General features: G+C 37.2%; 1 protein-coding gene across 3 annotated transcripts in view; it reads left to right on the top strand.

The window, feature by feature from the left end:
- Positions 1-23,352, top strand: part of DENND4C (DENN domain containing 4C) — a 77,589-nt gene that overhangs the window by 36,997 nt on the left and 17,240 nt on the right. For 2 of the 3 annotated variants that reach the window (XM_021379942.1, XM_021379940.1), the window contains 16 exons: positions 102-277; positions 2,929-3,029; positions 4,416-4,634; positions 5,607-5,752; positions 6,851-6,886; positions 7,118-7,248; positions 8,636-8,768; positions 9,266-9,472; positions 10,127-10,255; positions 11,754-11,898; positions 12,222-12,368; positions 14,545-14,670; positions 15,455-15,595; positions 16,911-18,058; positions 19,390-19,570; positions 20,523-20,632. In XM_021379942.1, the coding sequence (XP_021235617.1) occupies positions 102-277; positions 2,929-3,029; positions 4,416-4,634; positions 5,607-5,752; positions 6,851-6,886; positions 7,118-7,248; positions 8,636-8,768; positions 9,266-9,472; positions 10,127-10,255; positions 11,754-11,898; positions 12,222-12,368; positions 14,545-14,670; positions 15,455-15,595; positions 16,911-18,058; positions 19,390-19,570; positions 20,523-20,632 (3,276 nt within the window). The remainder of the gene's footprint in view (positions 1-101; positions 278-2,928; positions 3,030-4,415; positions 4,635-5,606; positions 5,753-6,850; positions 6,887-7,117; positions 7,249-8,635; positions 8,769-9,265; positions 9,473-10,126; positions 10,256-11,753; positions 11,899-12,221; positions 12,369-14,544; positions 14,671-15,454; positions 15,596-16,910; positions 18,059-19,389; positions 19,571-20,522; positions 20,633-23,352) is intronic. The other variant, XM_021379943.1, reaches the window with a different exon arrangement.

Genomic DNA, 23,352 nt, shown 5'->3' on the forward strand with positions numbered 1-23,352 from the left:
TTCATTTCAGCTTACTGCGTGTAACAACTTCACCTTTTTTTTATTGTGCAATATCTGTTGTCCTGTTTTAATGCATTGGTTTCATTTCATTTTTCCTTCAGATGATATTTCCATTTCAGTGGCAATGTCCATATATCCCCCTCTGTCCTTTGTCTCTGGCCACCGTACTCAGTGCACCTGTTCCATTTATTGTTGGAGTTGATTCACGATATTTTGATCTGTATGATCCACCACAGGATATTGTGTGCATTGACTTAGACACAAACATGGTGTACATGTAAGTTATATGGGGTTTTTACATTTATCTGTAGATGCAGAGATTGCTAAAGTACTTTAGAGAGAGTTTTATTTAAAAGCTATTTTGTCTAATTGTTTCTGCCTGTCCGCTATTCTTTTTCTCATTTCACGTGTTTCACAGAGACTTAAAATTTATTAAGGCAAGAGTCACCGCTGGCTGCTGAAAAAGACATGATGCAGATGCTATAATAAATGTAATAACAATGAAGTAACAATTATAATGTACTCATTAGGAAAATATGCTAGAAAAGCAAGAAAAGAAGATTTTATTTTTGTTATCCCACTGTTTTGTACATTTTTTGTCTGGCTCCACCACTTTGGGGCTTGATTTGCCTGTGTTCATGAAGTATTGATACGAACATGAGAGTTTCAGGACGTTTCATGACAGCTTTTGATGCTGTCTTGCAGTGAGGACACTTTGTCAGTGTTAATTAAGTGTTAATTTTTCTTCAGTTACAAAAGCTGAGTTCTCAGTGAGATCAAATGAGCAAGATCTTTTGGACTGCCTACATTTGATTCACAATATTTTCATTTAATTATGTTTTAATGCCTTTCTTAAGTAAAGGTGTTGCCTGACAAGTTTTTCCACGTTTTCTGTAGGAGAGGCTAATCTAGAATAACTTAAATTTGTAGTAGATCTTAATGGGAGTGCAGATAACTGAATTTAAAATTAGTTTATTGATTTCTTAAATTTCTGGGTTATTCTTTCATTTTAGTCAGTTAGATCATAAGCGGAAAGAATTTCTAAGCTATTTCAAGATGAAAGTGTGCATAACTATGTGCATTTTTTCTTTGTGAAAATATAATCTTACATCATCTCGTATCACTTAAACTCTTGATTGTCATTTTTACTAACTTGCATCAAAATTAGTCACTTGGGTCAGTTAAATGCTTTTCTGCTTTCATTATGTCAAAAGGACCCTTTCTGTGATGCTCTACAGAATCAAATGCTTCCTCTAAATTACTGAAGGTGCATTGCTTTAGAATTGCATCAAAGAAAGTAGTAAACAGCAAAGCAGATTGTGTTTATTTTATTTGCCTTTTTTCTTCTCCTTGGTCCTCATTTCGTCGTTGTATATCAAAGTATTATGCCACCAGAAAAATAATTGTAACAGATACTATGAAAGAACAATACATTGAAGAAATGCAATGAAGCTAACTTGTTTATATGAAGATACCCACTGCAGTGAAAAGTATCTGGTTGGTTGGTTGTTTATTCATAACGAGAATGGAAATTAAAGTCTGGGTTGCAAAAAATAAAGCAGATAGAAACAGTAGTAGAGAAGAGAGGAAAAATGTCAAGATTCTGTTGGAATGAGTCATAGAAAGATCAAGTACAAACCTTACTTGCATTGCTTATTGGATGCTGAAATAAAAATTTACTAGTTACTGACAACGTTTCTATTCATCTGAAGGATTCTGGCACTTTCAGAAGTGTCTGGCACTTTCTCTCAGTGTCTTACAAATCCGTTTATTTTTTAATAGCTAATCTGCTGATCTTTTCATCTTTTGCTTTCTCTTTTTTATATATATTATCTGTACCACGTACTTGACTTTCAGAGGATGTGAATATGTCTGACATTTGACTTGAAGTAAATGTGAGATGGTGCTGAAGATCATATAGAATTCTAAAACTTTCGGGAGTAAAGATTAATGTTCAATTTTATTTTATGCACAGCTTTTACACAATACAAGAATAACATCTGAAAAATTCAATGCTCTCTAGTACATCAATCTGTCTGACTTGGTATTTTTAGGAGAGGTTTGCTGGTATCTTCCTTATGATAGTCTGAGGCTTCATTTACAATCAGAAATGCTGAATGCCTTTTATTCATTTGACATCTTCCTTCATGTCTTTTGTTGGATGTTTTCAACTGTCTTTGTGAAAGTCACATCAAAAGCTGATTAAGGAAAGAATCCTTTTTTGGGTGCAAATTTGAGAATTTGTTTTATTTTTATAAGTTTTTTTTAGTTGCATTTTTGGAGCAGTATCACTTAGATTGTTTATAGTATGCTGTTGTGGTGGGGAAAAAAATAAAGTGGGAGATGATATCTGCAAGCATTTTTACTTTATGAGACTTAGGCTCCTTTCTTAAGTGATATGTCTATGCCATTTGAAGTAATTTCATTGATGCAGAGTGCTAAGCAGGCATTCTCTCTCTCTCTTTGAACAAGTTCATGCTGTATTCCAAACTGATGTTAATTTGTATCAGTAGCAGTAAGGCAAGTTTACTGTAGTGTAAACTGGTAATCACATACAGATTGGTGTTCTCAGACTATACCAACGAGAATGGTAAAAATTCTGAAAGGGAAGCCAACAGTGTGAAACTTCAACCAAAAAGTCTAAATCAGATATTAATGCAGATCCTCAGGTCCTCCGACCAGATTAGAGAACACTTGACTCATAACTCAATTTATACTGTTCTCTTCTGAGGAAAGAAGTTCTGAGTTGGTATCAGTCTTCTGCCTTTTTTTTTTAAAATTTCATTTCTGATGAACAGGGGCAGTGACCAGATTTCTTTTCAAATAAATTCCTTTTTCTGAAAATGAATTAATGTAGTCCAACATAGGCAATTCTTTTCTATATGGTCTGTATTTTTATATATTCTTTTATCCTTCCCCACATTTTAGATCAGATGATAAGAAGAACATAAACTGGAAGCAGTTTCCTAAGAAGCCATGTAAAAGTCTGCTCAGCACCTTAAAGAAGCTGCACCCACAGCTGGCAGCAGGTGAAATATATAAAATAAAATGGGAAGGGATAAGAACAAAAACTGCATAAAGCAGGGAAAAATAAATATTAAAAGAACTACTAAATTTTCTGATACACATCTACAAGTCTTAAATTATAATTAGCATATAAATGTAAGTACTTCTTCGTGAAATGTGATGTAAGTTTTTTGTTTTCTGTTGCTTTTTTCTTTTCCTGTAACACTTCCTCATATTTGTAATTTTTTAACTTCTAGTCACAATCGTATTTGTACAGATTTGATATAAGCACATTTGAATCTCAATGTGAGCAATGTTCATGAATCTGATAAAAAATAATAGAGGAAATGAACAGTATCTTGTATACTCAGTACTTCAGGTATTGTGCAGTTACTGGTGAATATGTCAGAAGCTGACTACAAAAAATATCAAGAAGCAAAATATTGACAAAGTATTTTGTCAAAGGGAAAAAAGTCTGGTCATCAAACTAATAACTTGGAAAAACAAACTTCTATCTGACTAAGTGTATTTCATGCATAGCTTCTGTCTGTCAGTAGATAGAATCCTCAAGGTAAGATGGTTCTGAGTATATTTAGTTGCATTGTTACAACAGAGACAATTACAGCTTCATAGGTATATAACAGATATACAAAGCTGGTGAATTATAGGAACAGAAATATGCATTATTTAGGAGTTGGACTTTCTTGCCTCAGTTTTGTTTGTTTTGTTTTGTTTTTCAGATAGTCTTTGCCTAAACTGTTAGCCTCAATATATTTTATTTATTTATTTGGTCAGCAGGAAATCCCATATGCCCTACCTAAAACAGGGGATGCTCTAAAAGTAATGCCTCCTATTTTATTATGCTGGCCCACCGTGTCAGAGGCAGATGTTGGTGGTATGGCAGTAGAGGTTGAACCTTCCTGAAAATATTTCATTACTTTTTCTAGTTGAAGGTATACATCTGAGCAACAGATGGCAGCAGAGGGGCAGTCTGACAAAATGGTGTCTGATACGGAAGTGTGGATGAAGCAGGGGTGTGGAATTTATTTCCTCCATGAGGAATACATGTCATCCATTGACTGAATATTACTGAAAGACCACGTTTAGTTGGGTGTATGTGATAGTATTAACTCAGCAGAGAATCTCTTCATTATCTCAGGTCACAGAGGGCTTGATAAGTTAGAAAGACACATAAGCAGCTGCTGAGGTAACCGTCTATTCTATGGACCACATAAATTGGAGTGTAATCGCAGGCCAAGGAAAGAACTAGTTTCCAGTGTTGGTAATTTCTGAATATGGGCAAAAATAAAAAGAAAAAAAAATCTACATCTTCATCAACATCTTGTGAAAGTTGTCTGTTCACCTGCGCTGCATTTTAATACAGGATTGTATATATTGCTGTTTGCTAGTTCACAGGAAAACTCAAGAAGGTTCTGCAGTGGAGATGACTCCTATTGAGGCGGATTTTTCCTGGCAGAAGAAGATGACAGAACTCGAGATGGAAATCCAGGAAGCTTTCCTGCGTTTTATGGCATCTATTTTAAAGGGTTACAGAACATTCCTTAAACCTATCACCCAGGCACCTTCGAATAAAGCAACTGCTGCTGATTCTTTGTTTGATCTTCAAGGTGAAGTTGAGATATATCATCTGCTGTTAGCACTGGCAGTGTTACAGCTTCAGAGTCGTGGAGCTATTTAACTTCAAAAGTTTAGATTTTTCTTTGGTTGTGCAACTTTTAGGTATATTTAGAGTTGCAGTTATATAAAATCGGGCTATTCAAAATTGATGAGAACATTGATGTATATAAATAGGGACTCTCATTTTTTTTTAAGAGCTCTGGTATTCGGAAAAGTCTTTCAGTAGTGGGATACTCTCTCTGCTTGGCGTATTCTCTAAGGATACCTCTTAGGAAATAAAGAATGTCTTCCAAATGGAACATAGCAAAAATGCCAGAATCCTAGTAATGAAGAGCAAATAAATGTTTTTTTGTGTGTGTGTAAATGTGAAAATAAGAGAATGCTGGGCAAAGATCAGAAACATAATAAGCAGTAGTTAGCAAAATAATAACAGTGTTTTCCTCACCTTATCACCGTAAGTTTTCTGATGTGTTCACATATTGAATGCCAGCTGAAATGTCACTGGTGGTTTTTTTGTTTGTCTTGTTTGGTTTTGAGTTAACTAGAAGAGAGATTCTTATTCCAAGGCTTGGAAACTCAGGGGTGTTTTTGGGTGTAACACCTCTTATGATATCAGAAGGCTTTTTTGTTCTTGTTCTAAATGTTAAATGCTTCTGCTTTTCAGTGAGGTGGTCTTCTCCTTTTCCATGCATAAAAAGCCAACAAATCCAACAAACAAATTGAGTGATTATGAGGGAGTGGCTACTTGCCATGTATCATGAACTGTGTGGGAAAATGATCATAAAAAAATGTTATTTTACTCTTCTGAATGCAAATTGTGATAAGTAGTTGTTTTTACTAAAAAAAAAAAAGCCAACATTTTATTTATTAGCACTTTAAATAGTTAATGTGGACATGTTCTATGTCAGTTTTTTATGGAAATTGTAACTGGTATTTAGTTGTGTGTTCATTTTTCTAACCAGGATTTTTAAAAAGTAGAGACCGTGCATATGCAAAGTTCTACACACATCTCACCAAAACGCAAATATTCAGCAGATTTATTGAAGAGTGCAGTTTTGTGAGTGACAAGGACACAGGCTTGGCATTTTTTGATGACTGCATAGAAAAGGTGAAAAACATAGTAACATTAAATTGTGCACTTCATTTTATCTTGTTATATTGAGTTTTAGTTGTTAAGGCAGGTATCTTTTGTAGCAAGTGTTGTGGGAGGTATATTGCTGAGTTGTTGTCATCCTCCATCTTCTTGGGTAGTTATCATTTTCTGTGTTGATACAGGAAACTGTTATCGAAGTCCTGTAGGATGTCAAGCTATTAGAGAATGTTAGAAGTACCAATATCTTGTAACACAATGCCCTTGTATGTTCCCTTTAAATGGTATTCGGCCTCCTTGTAATTTGGAATTATCTACCAGTGGTCACATATGGTGTTCTTTTTCATGCAATTTGAATTTCGAACAAACACATGCCTAATGCTCAGACTCGTGGTCAAAACTAATTTCCATAGATAAGACTTTATTTAATTGCCTATATTCTGTATGAGTAAGATTGGTGTTACCCCATCTTATTTTTTGAAACAAAGTCTCTTCAGCATGCCCCTAGTCCAGGTAGGTTATTGAGTTCATAGCTTCATCTGAAAAATACCAAGGTCGCAAAATAAAATTTAGGAGCTAAAGGATTTTATGTACTGTTAATTTGCATATATATATATAGGACATTCATTTGTGCACCAAGTTCTTAACAGTGTGAACCTTTTGATTCTGTATCAATCCTGATCATTTAACACTTGGAAACTTAACAGTTCCACAAAGTGTTTCAAGGCATTTTTCTTCTGCTGAGTATCGAGCTCTGTTTAATAATATTAATAACTTACTGCAGGTTATTAATGTGCCACGGACTTAAATTTTCATATTGAAGTTATCTGCTTAACAGCAGTTTCTTTCAATTAAGGTAAATTAAGTTGCTTTCTTTAATAGATTTAAAATTATTTGTAGCCCATGATTTTAGCATTGAAAACATGATGATAAATACCTTTTCTTGCTTTCAGCAAAGTAATTCTATGAAAGAGAGCTTGACTGCTTCCGGAGCAATGTGCAAACTTCGTGTTGCTCATTTGATGTGTCTGTAAATCATGCAGCTGTAATAAGGCTAAATATAGGATCTTTTTTAAGTTGAGAAAAAGCTCTAATTTTTTTCTTTCTCTTTTCTAGCTCTTTCCGGATAAAGGAACAGAAAAAGGAGATAAGGTACTTTATCCCTCAGAATTTCATCTTGAAATAAAAATGACAAGCCAGGGCTGTTGACTTGAACATTGAGAGCAAATGTAAATTTTATATATTTTTATATTGTGCTTATACATAATTTATAAAATACACATTGAAAATGTATTTTACATACACATTAAAATGTACATTTTAATGTTAATTATATTATCCTGAAACTACTTTCAGTGCTCAGATTATAAATTCCATTTTCAGGTTGATGTAGATTCTGTCGAAGATGCACGGTTGATTGAGCTTGATGAATCACAAAAAAGTGAACACACAGTGTTTATAATGCCACCAGAACCTCCCCTTGATGATGGACAAGACCAAGCACCAAAATACAGGTACATTTTAAAGAACAAAATAGAGAAGAGCTGAAGTATTTGAATGCTTATGGTGTTGAACAAGGCAAATGTTCCAACTTGATTCAAAACTTACCATAATAAGATGTTATGAATAACATCATTAAAAATAATGTGATCTGTTTGGACTCTACTAAGTTTTTAAATGTCTAGAGGTCAGTATTTTGTTCGTGTGTTTGAGGGCAAGCAGATTTTGGTTCTAAGCTTTCAGTAACTATTTGCAAATTTATAACAATTCTTTGTTATGAAGGCTGCTATGAAAGTAATGCCTCCTGTTTTATTATATTTGCCCATCACATCAGAGGCAGATGTTGGTGGTATGGCAGTAGAGGTTGAACATTCCCACCAATATTCTGTTACGTTTTGTTGCCATGTGACAGATGGCAGCAGAGGGGCAGTCTGATAAAATGGCATCTGATATGGAAGTACATATAAAGCAAAGGGATGTCATTGAATTCTTCCATACTGAAAAAATTGTACCCACTGACATTTATCAATGTTTGCTGAATGTTTATGGAGACCAAACAGTAGATGTGATCACAGTGAGGTGGTAGGTGATGCGTTGCCATCATAGCAGCTGTGAAACAGTTGATCATCCCTGCTGGTGCAGGTCTTTATGAGCTTGACATGCAGGTTGCTGTTCATCATTGGTGAAAATGCGTAGCTAATGTTGGTAACTATGTTGAAAAATACTTTTTTGTAGCTGAGAATTTCTTCCATCGTATAGTGTTATTGTGCTCTTTGTAGCTGTTGTAGTTTCCATGGAAATAAATAGGAGGCATTACTTTTGGAGTGATGTATGAATTCAACATCTGTCTGTAATTGAGCCATTTAGGTGTATTTTGTAGTAACTTGAGTACATTCTCTTTGTTTCACCCACAGGGGGTGGGTAATGGATCTGCCCAATACTATTGATCTGTAAGAGATTAGCCAAAAAAAGAAAAAAAGCTTCCAAATTCTTTCATTCTGTGTTTTTCAGCCCTATTCAGGAAATGTGGAGTTTCAGCAGGCGTATATATGCTTTTTCTTACTCTTTCTTGGATGTTAAGGAAGTTCTTTTTCCAGCTGTTTTCCTGATTAGTCGTCATCTGTGCTTCCCTGTCCTCCTTGGTATGGTTGGCAGTCTTGTTCTTGAATTCACAGTTTACAAAGATGTAATGTCCTGAGGATTTTCTTTTTTCCTTTTTGCAGTATCTTTTTGAGTAGGACTCAGAATCTCATCTTCTCAACCCTGCATGCCCACTCTCCCCTTGGTTCTTTATTCTCTTTGTTAGTTCTTTGTTCACAAGTTATCTTTGTAGGGCTTTCCTGCTATCAATGGATATAGGAAAAGCTTTTCCCTCTCTTTTTTTTTTAATAATCTATATAGCTATAAAAACTTCCCACGACTAGATTTCAAGCTCTTTGACAGACCTCAGGAACTCAAGCTCTCCTTCAGGAGACACCCTGCTGGAAGCAACATTTCAAATAGTCCAGCACTCATGGCAAAGAGGACGAAACAGGTCAGATATGTCTTACTGTAACCACTGTGTAAGTACTAAAAGATACAAAGGTTTTTGTAAAATTTCCACTGCCTATTTATACTACGAATTATGTTATTGGAGAGTAGGTCTTGGTGTTGCTATTGGGAAGCAACACTGGCCAAGGAAAGAAGTGGAGAGCAAGAAATTAGCATCTGAGATGAAGGTTTATTTTCAAACAATTTTAAAGCTTCAGGTGGTTATGTTAATTAAAAAAAAAAAAAAAGAAATTGAAAGGAGTGCTTGAATGAAAGGGGAAAAAATAAAGGAGAGGGTGGGATTCAGATGCTGTTTTTTGCTTGTGGAGAGCCTTAATGAGAGAGTGTTAAGAGTGGAATGTCAGTTTAATGCTTGAATGTTTGTTCTTAAATGCTTCCTTTAAGAGGCTGGTATCTGAGTTTGTAATGATTTCTAGATTCTGGTTGTTCCATCTTTGTCATCTTTTTTGTTGTTGTTGTTGTTTTGTTTCACCCTTGCAGGAGATAAAAACAGCCCATAAGTTAGCCAAGAAATACTACGTAAGCCCTCCACAGTGGGCTAAGTGTCTCTTCAGTCACAGTTACAGCTTATGGTTTATTTGTCTGCCAGCCTACGTCAGAGTTGCACATCCTAAGGTCAAAGCACTGCAGCAGGCATATGATATTCTAATTAAAATGAGGAAAACTGATGTGGAACCACTAGATGAGGCAAGTGTAAATAAAATATTATTACAATGAACATGAAAAACAAAGTGCAAGTGTAGTGTATTTCACTGGCAACAGCAGGTGAAGCATTCTTACAGTTTGTCCTGTCTTAAAGTTATATTGAAATGATCTTGTAGTTTGCTTAACCAGGGAAACTGGAACTTTTTTTAATCACTAACATCACTTAGCTTTTTCAGGTACTCCAGCTTATTATTGCTTGTATTCTTTCAGACTTCTTTCAGAAAGAAGTTCTTGAATATCCCTATTTTTAAAATGAACTTTGAATTAATACTCCACCACAATAGTGAACTGAAAGGGTAATGGATTTGTATGCAGCGTTCTGTTCTTGCTGTAGTATGCATAGACACACAGAAGCAAGTTATCCCGCTTCTTTGAATGGGTGTTTGTTTCCCTCCTCTCTTTCGCAAACGGAGGAGACATTGAAAAAGTCAGGACTTGATAATGTGACAGCTGGTGTCATTTCAGCTCTTGTGATTTCCTGTTTAATTTTTGCTCCCTCTTCTGGCAGTTAGTTGAATAGCTACTTTCACAAGTCTTTCCCTTATACAAATGTAAAAGTTGGAAATTTGGGAATATCTAAATCTGCTTTAAAAATCTTTGACATGAATTCATTAATGGATTTCTGTATCTTATCAGGTCTGCTACAGAGTTGTAATGCAGCTCTGTGGACTGTGGGGTCAACCTGTTCAGGCTGTGAGGGTCCTCTTTGAAATGAAAAATGCTGGAATACAGCCAAATGCCATCACTTACGGCTATTACAATAAGGTAGGAGGAATCTTGACAGAGTACACTGGTCAAATGTCTCCCTCGTTGATCTCCATGCCGTGTAGTACATTGTCAAGACTACCGGAAGGCTCTTGAGTCAAATTTGTTGATTCTGTTGGGCAGATCTTTGGCATTATGGTTTTACATTTTTTACATTTACATTCCTGTGCTGTTTGTCTAATCATTAATTCTGTTGAAATACACTAGGACTACTCTGAAAGAAATGCCTCCTATTCCATTATGTTGACCCACAATGCAAGAGGCATTATGTTAATGGTATGGCAGTAGAGGCTGAACCTTCCCACCAATATTCTGTTACTTTTTGTTGCCGTGTGACAGATGGCAGCAGAGTGCCAAAGCAGTCTGACAAAATGGTATCTGACATGGAAGTGCATCTGAAGCAAAAGGGTGTCACTGAATTCTTCCATGCTGAAAAAATGGCACCCTTTGGTGGTGATTTTCAGCGATGACACTGTCATAACAGCTGTGAAACAGTTGATCCCCCACTGGTGCTGATTTTTATGAGCTTGGCATGCAGGCCTTTGTTCATTACTGGTGAAAATGCATAGCTAATGGTGGTAACTGTTTAAAAATAGTTTTTTGTAGTTGAGAGTTTTTTCTGTCATGTAGTGTTATTGTGCTTTTTGTAGCTGTTGTAATTTCCATGGGAATAAATAGAAGTCATAAATTTGGGAGCAACCTCCATACATTAGTAGCTTTTCGATTACCTGACTTTTTATTTATACTTATTTATTACTTTATTTATTAGTACCTAAGAGGGTACTGGAAAGTGGCTTAGTGATACAACAAGGGAGAATGGTTTTAAAGTAAAAGGGGAGAAATTCGCATTAGATATTTGGAGGAAACGCTGTACTCGGTGGTGAGGTACTGCAGTAAGTTGCCCAGAGAAGCCGTGGATGGCCTGTCCCTGTAGGTGTTCAAGGCCAGGTTTTGAGCAGCCTGATCTAGTGGATGGCAACCCTGCCCATGACAGGGGCTTTGGAGCTCGGTGATCTTTAAAGGTCCCTTCTAGCTAAAACAGTTCCATGGTTCTAAGGCCATCTGTTCCTAGGTGTATCCTTTAAGGCAGCGTGATCCATGACTGGTTGGAGTTAGACTAGTTGAAGTAACTTCTTCCTTTCCTTCCTTCAATGTTCCTGTACTTTTCTGATGGAACTTCATAGTAACCTTTGTAGTGTGAGAGGAAAGGAATCTCTACTTCTGGTCTTCTGTTTCTACAATATAATATGAATGTGAATGAAATCCATCTTGTTTAATTGAAGAAAACTTGATCCATAGTCAGTTGCCACTCAGCTAGAGAATCTTCAGCTGTCAGATAAAGGGAACAGCTAGCAGAAACTGAAATATTTGTCCTTCTTCATACTGCTGGTAGATAATGTCTTTTTCTGAGAATGGAAAGAAAAGCTTCTCACTGTACTGTGTTCCTTAGAGTAAATGTGTTATTATGTTGTTGTTATTGCAATCTCCCTTTCTGTAGGCGGTTTTAGAATCTCCTTGGCCTAGCAGTAACCGCAGTGGCATATTTCTGTGGACAAAGGTACGAAATGTAGTTCGTGGCACAGCACAATTCAGGCAATGCCTAAAGAAAGCAACGCAGAGCCCACACGTACCTTTGATATCAGGTAATAAGTTAGATGAAGTGAATTTTTCTGCTGAATGACAGCTGAATGACTTGTTTTCTGAGAGACTGAAGCTAACATTCTGGCTTTTACAAGTGGAAAGTCTTTCCTATAGTATATAAAAATTGTCAACTTGATGCTGTTTGTCTTAGAATGTCTTTCCCACACTGAAGTATGAATTGTCTAAGTTCTGTTGTTAGAATTTCGTATTCTCATTTAATATGTGCAAGCAAAAGTATTTACTGTTGTCTGAAGAGGTTAGATGCGTTTGAAAATCTGAAATTTTAAATCCTCTTTTACTAACCAGCTCTCATTCGTGTCTTTAGCTCTGCGGAATACCACGGGTGGAAGTGATGGGGACATGGTGAGCCATGGTAGCGTGGATAGTTCTAACGATGCTAACAGTGGGGAGCACACTCTCTTCGTCAGTGACTTAGTCAGGCTTGATTCCATTGATAATCACTCTAGCACAGGTACTAGATTCTGCTGGGTTTCACTACTAACAGTCCCCTAAAAGGCAAAAGATTCTGTTCTCCTGTTGATTTCCCCTTTACCACCACCATGTTCCCTTCTTGAGGCTGTAGAGAATGAAGCATGAAGTTAATCAATGTAAAGAAAGAGATATGCTGTCATTGAATGTTACTCCTCTGCTACAGTTCGTGCACCTTGTTTAGAGTGAATTGTAGCAGAAATACAGTTATTTTAAACTAAACTCCATGCTGTGATCTCTTGAATTTTGCTTTTTGCCCTAATCTTTGTAAAAGGTAAGAAGCCTCTGACATTCACTTTCTGCTTATTGTCATTTATTCATAGAAATGAATGGTCAGTGAGTAAAGTCCTTGTTTACATTAAAGGAAAAGAGGGACAAAGCTAATGCTTTGAAATATTGTTCCTTGATGGTAATACGATGGTCTAATTATCATTCGTAGAATTTGTATGTTATGTTAGGTCATAGTAAACCATCCTTTTGAAGGTCATAACTAAGTTTCTCAACAGAGTTTGCCTACTTTGGGAATAAATCTATAAATGATTAGAATTCTTGTCATACAGTCTTTAGGAGGCATGCTGTGTAAATGGAAAGGCGGTTGATAAGCTGAAGAAAAATTCAGCCCTGAGTGTGGTGTGCCCTCCTGTGGTTAAACTCAAGTGGAAAGAGTACACAGAACGTAACCACTTGAGATAAAAATCCATTGTTCTTAGTATCTGCTGCTCGCTATGCACAGTCTCAACTAAACTGTCTTCTATTTTTACCTCAAAACTTACTGTACCAATAGTTCTTGCACACTCTTCATGTTTTTGATATCTCTTTGAAGAGAACTTGGTGTCTGATTCCTGAACTTCATCTGATATGGCTGCCTACATTACTGAACTCTCCTTCTCTCTGCTCTTTGTTGCTCTGCTTTTTGCTCTTTGCTGTCTCTTGGGTGCTGCATTTGTCCTTGACTATCATGGTGTGGGGTGCAGACTTACATGGTGTGAAGCCTTGGATGCACATGTACATTAATTCTACCCTTGGCTGTTACTTCTGCAGGTAATTTGCGCATTTATTGATAGGGTATTTTCATTTCAGTGAAATGCAGGGAGACTAATGTTGCTGAGATGAGGATAGAGGGAAAATAAGGCCTAAAGGATATCAGAAGTAGCTTTTGTGTATAAAAGCTTATTTTACACAGCAGTCAAATCTGATAATTGATGGCTACATGTTTCTGCATTTGCTCTGTGTTGGAAAAATTAACAGTGGTAATGCATATAGATTAATTACATCTGTCATTCAAGTTTTATGGATTCTTCTAATACCTTTTGTACCATTAACGTACATTTTGTACCCAGTAACTTACTTATACTTCGGTCTTTTCAAATACTGTCACGTATTCTGATAGGTACTCTGAGGCATACAAATAATCTTGTTTAACATGCTGCTGTGGAATGTGTCCCATATAATATTGGTGTATTTTTTTTGCATATGCAGCCGCACTTCTGATAAAAGTGAACAAAGAATGAGTCTTTTTTTATTGTTTCCTGTGGTAGCTTTTTTTGGACTGTATTTTTTTTATTTCTTAAAAGCATGAGTTATAGGTGTCAAATGTGCCTGGTTTCACAGAAGAATAGACTGTTTAAAAATACTTCGTTTTTTACTTTTTTTTCTGTTACATTCTGTAATTTGTACTATACTGCATAAACATAGCACAGTTTGCAGTAGAGTTGTTTTCAGGGGTGTTTTCATTGTTAGAAGTTGATTCAATTACAGTTGCATGTGTGTAAATTTCTTTTGTAGATGTACATGAGAATGTAGGCTGCTCGGCAATTAAATATTTCTTACTAGTGAGAGGGGAAAGGGAAAGGAATGAAGGGAGATACTATGTGTTAAAATAAGTAACTCTAGTGTTCCTGGAAGAATAATACTTATCTAGTATAATAGTAATTCAACGTAAATTAGAAAAAGAAGTTTGCACTGCATAGTCTAATTATCTCTGTTGTCACCATTACCAAGTAGATCTGTGCACAGATTAGGCATTTTGGTGATTCTTACTCTGAACATTTCTGGCAAAATAGAACATGAAACAAATTATTTTCAGTTTCTATTTTTCTGTTGAAAAATTCAGAAAGGAAAAACTAATCTGAGGCTCATATTTTTATTCCTTCGAACAGGTGGTCAGTCAGACCAGGGCTATGGATCTAAGGATGAGCTGTTAAGGGATAATGGAGATAGTCTTCATGCAACTGAAACACAAGTAGAAAAAGATGTTTCTTCTAAAGCTGAAGAACTAGTAGGAGGTTAAGTATTCATGTTTATGCTGATGAAGATGTTTTGTAGTATACTTTCTTCATCCATTAGTCTACCGCAAATACTTGATGTTTTAAATTCATGATGTTACCAAGGTCAAAATATAACATCACAGAATCTGCTTGACATTTGTTGTGCACTAGACAATAGCAGTGGAGTACACATAGTTAAAAACAGTCTTTTATGTGACTATCTGAATATAGATATGAGGTGCTAAATCGTACAGTACTTTGTATTCCATTTCTCTCCTTTGTGTATTTGAACTCTTGACCATTCTTTAAGTTGTACCAGTAGGCCTAATAAAAGGTGCTACTTACTCCTACAAGCTCTTTCCCACTGTAAAAAATATGAAAATCTCCTCTCTTCAGATTTTGTCCTTAATTTTTCTGTGATTTCTTTTTTTTTGTTACTGAGTCTGTTTCATATTTGCGTTAGTAAATCCTTAATGTCAATTAGGGCCTCTGATAGTATCATCAGACAAACAGTCTTTCATGAAGAATAGAGAACTGATATTCTGCTTAATTTGTTAAAAAAAATATCAAGGGAAGAAATTGGCACACACTGTAGCCTTGCAAATAGCCACACATTCCCTTTGTCGTACTCTCTACTGTCACCTTCCAAGTTACTCCTCCCAGGAAATCCTACTGACTGGTAGGATTGACCTTTCAGGTTGTAACTGTATAACAGAACACTGTTAGAGTATTTGTTTTCTGTAACAGTGTAAATGGAGTTGTTCAGTTAAATTAACTAAAATTCACGTTATCTTTCTCCTAGAGGTTTGCATTGAGGAATCTGATGTGAAGAAACAGCTAAGTATAGAAGCTCATAGTCCAGCAGATCCACCTGCTTGGGGTAACAGTATTGTGAAAGTTCCATCTGGCATTTTTGATAGCAGTGGAAGGAAAAACAGTGGTGGTGAGTCACTGGCTGAAACAGAACTTGCTGAAGTCTTGAGCTTGTTGTGCTATAATGTTTTGCAACATCTTGGGTGCTACTAAAAAAAAAAATACTTCTAGTAAAAGTGCATGTCTTGCACAAAATTTACTTTCCACTATTACCCTTTTGAGATTACTTTTAAAAGAATTTGTGGATTTTTAGGCTGAAAACTAATAGTGCTCAGTAGATTGAACTCAAGATTTTTCTTGTCCCACAGTGAATGTGTTTCAGTAATGTACCAGAAAACCAGGAGAACTAGAGTCTCTATTCTTGATTTTTCGTCACCTGAATGTCAGTGACCTTGGACATGTCGCATATATCCGGTGTCTTATGCTACCAGTGTATAATCTGGGAACAATACGTACCTTCTTAGTGACACACAACATTTATTTACATATCTGGTGTTTTTTAATGGGAAAGACTAATGGATATATAACAGCCAAATTTGGGGCTCTTTTTTCCCCCTGGTTTTATGCCTATCCTTGACTAAGGCAGTATAGTCCATATGCAGTGCTCAGATACAGAACAGCAGGAGTTTTTGAGAGGATTGTCAGCATTTAGTTTGATAGCAAATAGTTGAGTTTTAGACAAGAAATTGCCCAGAAATGTTATGGAAGTTATGAGAACAAGAAGCAGCATCAATAGGACATTCGAATGTTCTTAGGCAGTGGATATGATATATCTAGTGCTCTGTTGGAATCCTAATATAGTAGGATTACTGTTCTTATGGAGATCATTAGAAGTAAAAAAATTTTTGCTTACCTAACCTAGCTTTCTAAGCACATAGTGTCCTGAGGAAATTGGAATTGGAATGTTTTTAGGATTTGTTAATATCTTACACATGCTAAATGTAATGTTCTTCCATGTGTTTCTATCATAAACAAAACCATGCTTCTGTGTTGTACCCACGCATGATACTTTTCTTTGGAATGAAGTATGGAGTTTGATGTATCCATCTGTGAATATAGCCCTGGAGAAAAAGTGAATTAGAATTCACAATTATAATTGTACTTTCCCATCATTCACTGAAGTGTTACCTACTGTCTGCTGGGTGGATGGGACAGGAAAAGAGGTAGAAGCCTGAAAAAGCTTCGAAGAGTCAAAAGATAAGATGATTTTTGATCTGCAGGGTACCTTTGCAGTCAGTAAAATAACATGTTGATATTAGTTTAACTTTCTAATGGGACCTTGAGGTTATATTGCCCGTGGTCTTCTCTACTGAGAAGCCAGATGACTTCACAAGTCAACAGTTTTGATGGTCATGGATACCATATTAATGCCATTTCTCTTTTAGAAACTGGTTCAAGCCTACTGCCCATAACTCAGGATTCAATTGAAGACACAGTCTTCGGTGATGCTCCTCCTAAGATAACAAGTGAAAAAGGACAGAAGAGGCAGAAACTGTTTTCAGAGAGAAGCTGCAGTTTCAGCAGTGAAAGCAAAGCAGGAATGCTGTTAAAAAAAGGGAGCTTGGACTTGCATTCCAAAGAAATAGCAATAATGATGGGAGCAGATGCCAAGATTTTAACAGCAGCTTTATCTGGGGCCAAAACTTCACTCTGTAATACAAGTAAATCCCACAGCTTTGACAGTGTTGTTGACCAACAGGTTTCTGGCAAAAATGGCACATGGAGTCATGTTACTGATACTGATTGGGAATTGGAGCACAGAACTTCGCCAGTGCTGGAAGAACCTGGGGAAGGGCAGGAGCATCTTGAGAATGGAAGAAATGAAAATGTGACTATGGTAGAGGACATGAAAATTGAACAGGCAGCTGAGTCCAAAAACCAGAAAATGGAATCCAAAGATGGAACTACTAAAAGGAATAGCTTTTATGGGGTGGTTAAGCCTATCGAAAGGGAAGATGTTGAAGTAGGCTTGGATCCTTTGTCTTTGCTGGCTACTGACTGCATCCAACCAAGATTCCCTGAAACTGAGGAAAAGCTGGTGTCACCAGTTGCAGCACGAAATTTGGCAGATGAAATTGAGAACTATATGAATCTCAAGAGCCCAATGAGTAGTAAGTTTCCCAGCATGGAACTGCACAAACCAGACAGGGAAACAGAAGCTTCTGGTACACTTAGTCACACCCAGGAAAGGAGGTCAAGCCTGCCTTTAGATCCCATCCCACCACCCCCTGAGTCTTATGAAAATCACAGAAGTCCTTCTGTCTCCAGATCCAAAACATTTACTGGACGACCAAAACAACAAATGCATCCACGGGTTCAAAAGGAGCGATCTTCATCTTTGACAGGATTGGGTCGTTCTTCTCCGCATGGCTCCTTAGGATCGGTTGTAACAACTTTGTCTAATCTGAAGTTAGACAATATATTGTCTGGACCAAAAATGGATGTTCTAAAATCGGGCATGAAGCAAGCTGCCAGTGTGGCCAGTAAGATGTGGGGAGCTGTAACTTCAGCATATAGCTACTCAGATGATGAGGCAAGTATTTTTCAAAATGAAAAACTTCAGTAAACAAAATTAAGAGTGCTAACTTCTGTACCCAGAGGATTGCTTCACAACATGGTGTGTTTTTATTAAGTAATGAATTTTATTAGCTAATTTTAAGAAATGTACTGTATTTATGTTGGAATTTTCTGCTGGCAGTTAAAAACAGTTTTCAGTTGAAAGCAAATTAAATGGTCTTGATGTAGTAAACTCAAAACCCAGCATGTTTTGTTCTCAACATTTCTTCCCTATACTTGTAGAGTTATTTATTTTCAGAGAAACTGCACCAAGAAACACCAGTAAGAACAACATTAGGTAATCTTAAAATTATATGATACTGCTTTAAAAAAAAAAAAAAGGAAAATTGAATTCCACAAACCTAAGAAGTCAGGTTGTTGAATCTTAAAGCTGAATGCAGTAAAAGCTCAAGCTCTAGTAAATACACTCTTCAGGAATTTTGTAATGAAATGCTAGAGTTTCTGTGTGAGCACAATTAACGAAGAGTCTTTTTCAGTTTAATACATTTTAGAGCGTAGTGACATGAATGTAAGATGAGATGGATATAATAATTTAATACTTTGCATATTCATCTTATTACTGTACTTCCAAATGTACTTTTCAGTGTTTGGAAAGACCTCTGTTTGATCTGCTTAACTCTTTTATCTGGTGCTTTGCTCACTAAGGATTTGTCTTCTCCCTTGAGGCTGTTAAGACAGTTCCTTGTTTCTTTTTTCAAATTCTGCCTCTATTCCCCCATCTCTGTAAGAAGTGGGAAGGAAGGAAATGGCTGTGTGATTTTATTTCCACTTGAAACAGATTTAACTGATATTACTAATATGGTCTTTTCTACTAAATACAAAAAACACATTTCTTCCCTTTTTTTGACCAGTTATTACCTATATTTTGCCAATAATAATAAATGCTCACTGGTTCTTTTCAGAGTCCTTTTATTTATTCGGTTTCTTTAGTTGTTTTTTGTTTTTGTTTCTTTTGTTTAAATCATGATCTAGGTTTTCTTGAGTGTCTTTTTTTGTTTTGTTGAGCTGTTCCATAGAATTTTCTTCAAGGGAACATCATAATTGCCTTAATTTATTGCATTTTTACCTTTATTCTGTATGGTTTTTTTCTTTCTCTCCCTGTTTCTCCTGTAACAAAGAAGTTAAATATTTTTTTCTGTTTTGTGTAGTGTCTCCTCTTTTTTAGAGGGGAAGATTGTCTACATGTATCTTGCATGCCAAAATAATAATCATTTAATTATTGATGGAGATAAAGATGGAATTAAATTAACCTAAAAAAATGCTGATTTTTCTTTTTTAATGTTAAAGGAAGAAAACAGTCAGGGAGACTTCAACTTCCCTGCTGGTTTTGAAGATAGTATTTTTGGAGATAATCTGTCATTGAAAACTGGAGTCCCAGGGCTAGTTGCAAATGAGCTTGCACAAAGCACTACTAGTCTTGGCAGTAGCAGTAGCAGTGGAGAAGCTGGAAGACTACATTACAATGCAGGTAATTTTTTTTCCTTCAAAATCTGTTTATAATATAACAATCAAGCTGTTATGTCTGAAATCATTCAAAACAATGGAAGCTATGTTATTGTAAACTGAAATTATTTCAAGCTCTTAAAATAAGCACAGAGTTTTTATCTATTTTATAAATACTATTTCCTTGCAGTAGCAAATAGCTAATGCTTCTCTTTGCTGAATATATAAAATGCTGATACAAACTACAGGGACTTAACTGTAAAATACTTCCTCTATATTCAAGAACTGCAAATAGTTGCATAAGTAATGGATGCAAAGCCATCAGCATTGATGTGGAATAATTGATCAAATATGTGCCTGTAAGCCAAACTATCATTTTTTGCTCAGGCCTAAAACTGGTTGAATTAGATCTAATTACTTTCAATTCAGATTTGACTCTTAATTTGTGAAAAAATGTGTGTTGCAGAAGCACCTTCAGGTTTGGTTTAGCTATCTCTGTTGTAATTTAATGATACAAGTATGATAAATTCCATGTGCATCAAGAGAGGAAGAGGGCTTGTCATAAGACGGTTCTTTCTAGCAAAATCTGTTAGGAATGTTAAGTCTGAAGATATATTTTCCAATCCCAGTTAATTAAGAAGGTAGTAAGAACTAAATAACTGTTTCAGCTGTCCAGGGTATGTAAATTTGTTCACAAACTTTATATGAAGAAGCAAGGGAACCTTCTTCAAGGTGGTTCTAGTGGTGATTTTAGTCAGGAGAGATTATGACTGTTACTTAAAGTAATGCTGATAGTTTTGCTTCATGAAACAGATTCCAACCATTTACTTCTGGTATTCAAACTGTTTTTCCCCTTCTCCTCATCAAAGCTCGTAGCCCTAAACCCTAGCCTTACCAAAGAAAGACAATTTATTTTATGACTGGAATTATTCTTTTCTTTTCTTGAATGAAGACCTGAACTACTCTATTCTGTACAGGTGAAGTTTCATTCCCAAGAAGTATGAAAGTTCCAGATTCTGAGAAGTCAGAGCTCAGCTCTTCTCATAATACTAGTTTATCCAGCATTTTCCAGAACTATGCAATGGAGGTAAGATTAATGCGTTCATAAAATAAAGATATAATTACTTGATATGATTATGTTAATTAATTACCTGTTTAGTTGGATTGTGGTTGAATTTTTCATAATAACATTTTTGCATGTTTCTGCTGCAGAGAAGCTTGATGTGACAGTAATTTTAAAAAAGTGTTTCAAGTGCTTTTTGGTATTTTGAGATTGTTTTAGATGGCAGCTGATTCATCAGATATATTTAAACAACCCATCCATGCAAAATCACCTGTGATTATACTGTAATAGCACACAAGATGTTACCAGTTTATTCACAGTCCGGGTTTACACAAGATCTTTAAAATTGAAAACAGAAACGCAGTTATTATAAACACTAGTAGTTCCTGAAGACGTTCTTGTCTCCAGATGCATTCCACTGCATCCTGTGTTCAGGAATCTGGGATTACTGTAATACAAATAGATGTAGCAGCTCAGTTGCAGCCGGATTGGCAAAGATGATTTAAGGTGTTCAAAAACTATCCATTGGCTGAGTTGTCCGTTAAATCCTTAGGAATGCTTTTCTCAATTTCTTCAGTCCGTAATATAGTTTTCCTTTCCCCCAGGGGTTCAGGGAGATAATGATTTTCCCACTGTTCTATTTTCCTAACACCTGACTTAGGTTTAACGTTACTCTCCATGATTCCCATCCTTCTGCCATAGTTTATCAACTCCTGGGCTATACTTCCCCAGCTCGTGGGCTCTCCTCATCCAGTTTGCGAGGCCAGCACATTCTGCAAACGGTCCTTATAACTGAACCACGTATAGAATCCTAGAATCACCAAGGTTGGAAAAGACGTCTAAGATCATCCAGTCCAACCATCCACCAGTCACAAGAATTTCCCGCTAATCCATGTCCCTCAGTACAACATCCAAACATTTATTGAATACCTCCAGGGACAGTGACTCCACCACCTCCCTGGGCAGCCTGTTCCAGCACCTGACCACCCTCTCAGAGAAGTATTTCCTAATGTCCAACCTGAATCTCCCCAGCACAACTTGAAGCCACTCCCTCTAATACCATTACTAGTTACATGGGTGAAGATGGCAACTCCCATCTCACCGCAACCTCCCTTCAGGTAGTTGTAGAGAGTGATAAGGTCACCCCTGAGCCTTCTCTTCTCCAGACAGAACAATCCCAGCTCCCCCAGCCACTCCTCATAAGATTTGTGCTCCAGACCCCTTACCGATTTAGTTGCCCTTCTATGGACACATTCCAGGGCTACAATGTCTTTCTTGTAGTGAGGGGTCCAAAACTGAATACAGTACTCGAGGTGTGGCCTCACCAGGGCTGAGTATAGAGGAATTATCACTTCCTTGCTCCTGCTGGCAACACTATTTCTGATACAGTCCAAGATGTCATCTTGGCCACCTGGGCACACTGCTGGCTCATGTTCAGCTGAGTGTCAACCAATACCCACAGGTCGGTTTCCTTGACACAGTCTTCCATCCACTCTGCCCCTAGCCTATAGTGTTGCCTGGGGTTGTTGTGGCCAAAGTGCGGGACCTGGCACTTGGACTTGCTGAACTTCCATCCCATTGGCCTCTGCCTGGCTGTCCAGCCTGTCCAGATCCCTCTGTAGGGCCTTGTTACCCCCAGGCAGATCAACACTTCCTTCCAACTTGATGTCATCTGCAAACTTATTGAGGGTGCACTCAATGCCCTTATCCAGGCCATCAGTAAGGATATTGAACAGGACAGGCCCCAGTACTGACCGCTGGGGAACACCACCCATGACTGGTCACCAGCTGGATGTGACTCCATTAACCACCACTCTCTGGGCCCAGCCATCCACCAGTTCTTTACCCAGCAAAGATTGTATCTCTCCAAGCCACAGGGTGACAGCTTTTCCAAGAGGATACTGTGGGAGACACTGTTGAAGACTTTGCTGAAGTCTAGGTTGACTACATCAACAGCCTTTCCCTCATCCACCAGGCAGGTCACCCAGTCATAAAAGAAGATGAGGTTGGTCGAGCGGGACCTGCCTTTCATGAACCCATGCTGGCTAGGCCTAACTCCCCAACTGTCCCACATGTGCCTTGTGATCTCCCTCAAGATGACCTGCTACATCACCTTTCCTGGCATCAAGGTCAGGTTGACAGGCCTGTAGTTCTCCAGATCCTCTTCACAACCTTTCTTGTAGATGGTGAGTCACGCTAGCAAGCCTCCAGTTCTCTGGGACCTCTCCAGTTGACTAGGAATGCTGATAGACGGTGGAAAGCGGCTTGGCTACCACCTCTGCTAGCTCCCTCAGCACCCTCGAGTGGATCCCATCTGGCCCCATGGACTTGTGGCAGTCCAGGTGGAGTAGTAGGCCTCTTAACAGTTTCCACCTGAATCATGGGGGGTTTATTCTGCTCGCCATCTAAGACTTCCAGGTCAGAGGGTAGAGTAGTCTGAGGATAACTTGTCTGATGTTTAAAGACAAATGTAAAGAAAACATTGAGAACCTCAGCCTTATCATCAGTGGTCTCGTTCTCCACTGCATCCAGTAAAGGGTGGAGATTCTCCTTAGCCCTCCTCTTACTGCTAATGTATTTGTAAAAAAGTTTTTTGTTCTCTTCTACCCCAGCAGCCAAGTTGAGTTCAAGCTGGGCTTTTGCCTTTCTGATTTTCTCCTTGCACATCCTAATGATTTATTTGTACTCTGCTCAAGTTGCCCGTCCCTTCTTCCACAGGAGGTAGGTTCTTTTTTTTTCTCCTG

The sequence above is a fragment of the Numida meleagris genome, chromosome Z (assembly GCF_002078875.1).
Source record: "Numida meleagris isolate 19003 breed g44 Domestic line chromosome Z, NumMel1.0, whole genome shotgun sequence".
NCBI lineage: Eukaryota > Metazoa > Chordata > Aves > Galliformes > Numididae > Numida > Numida meleagris.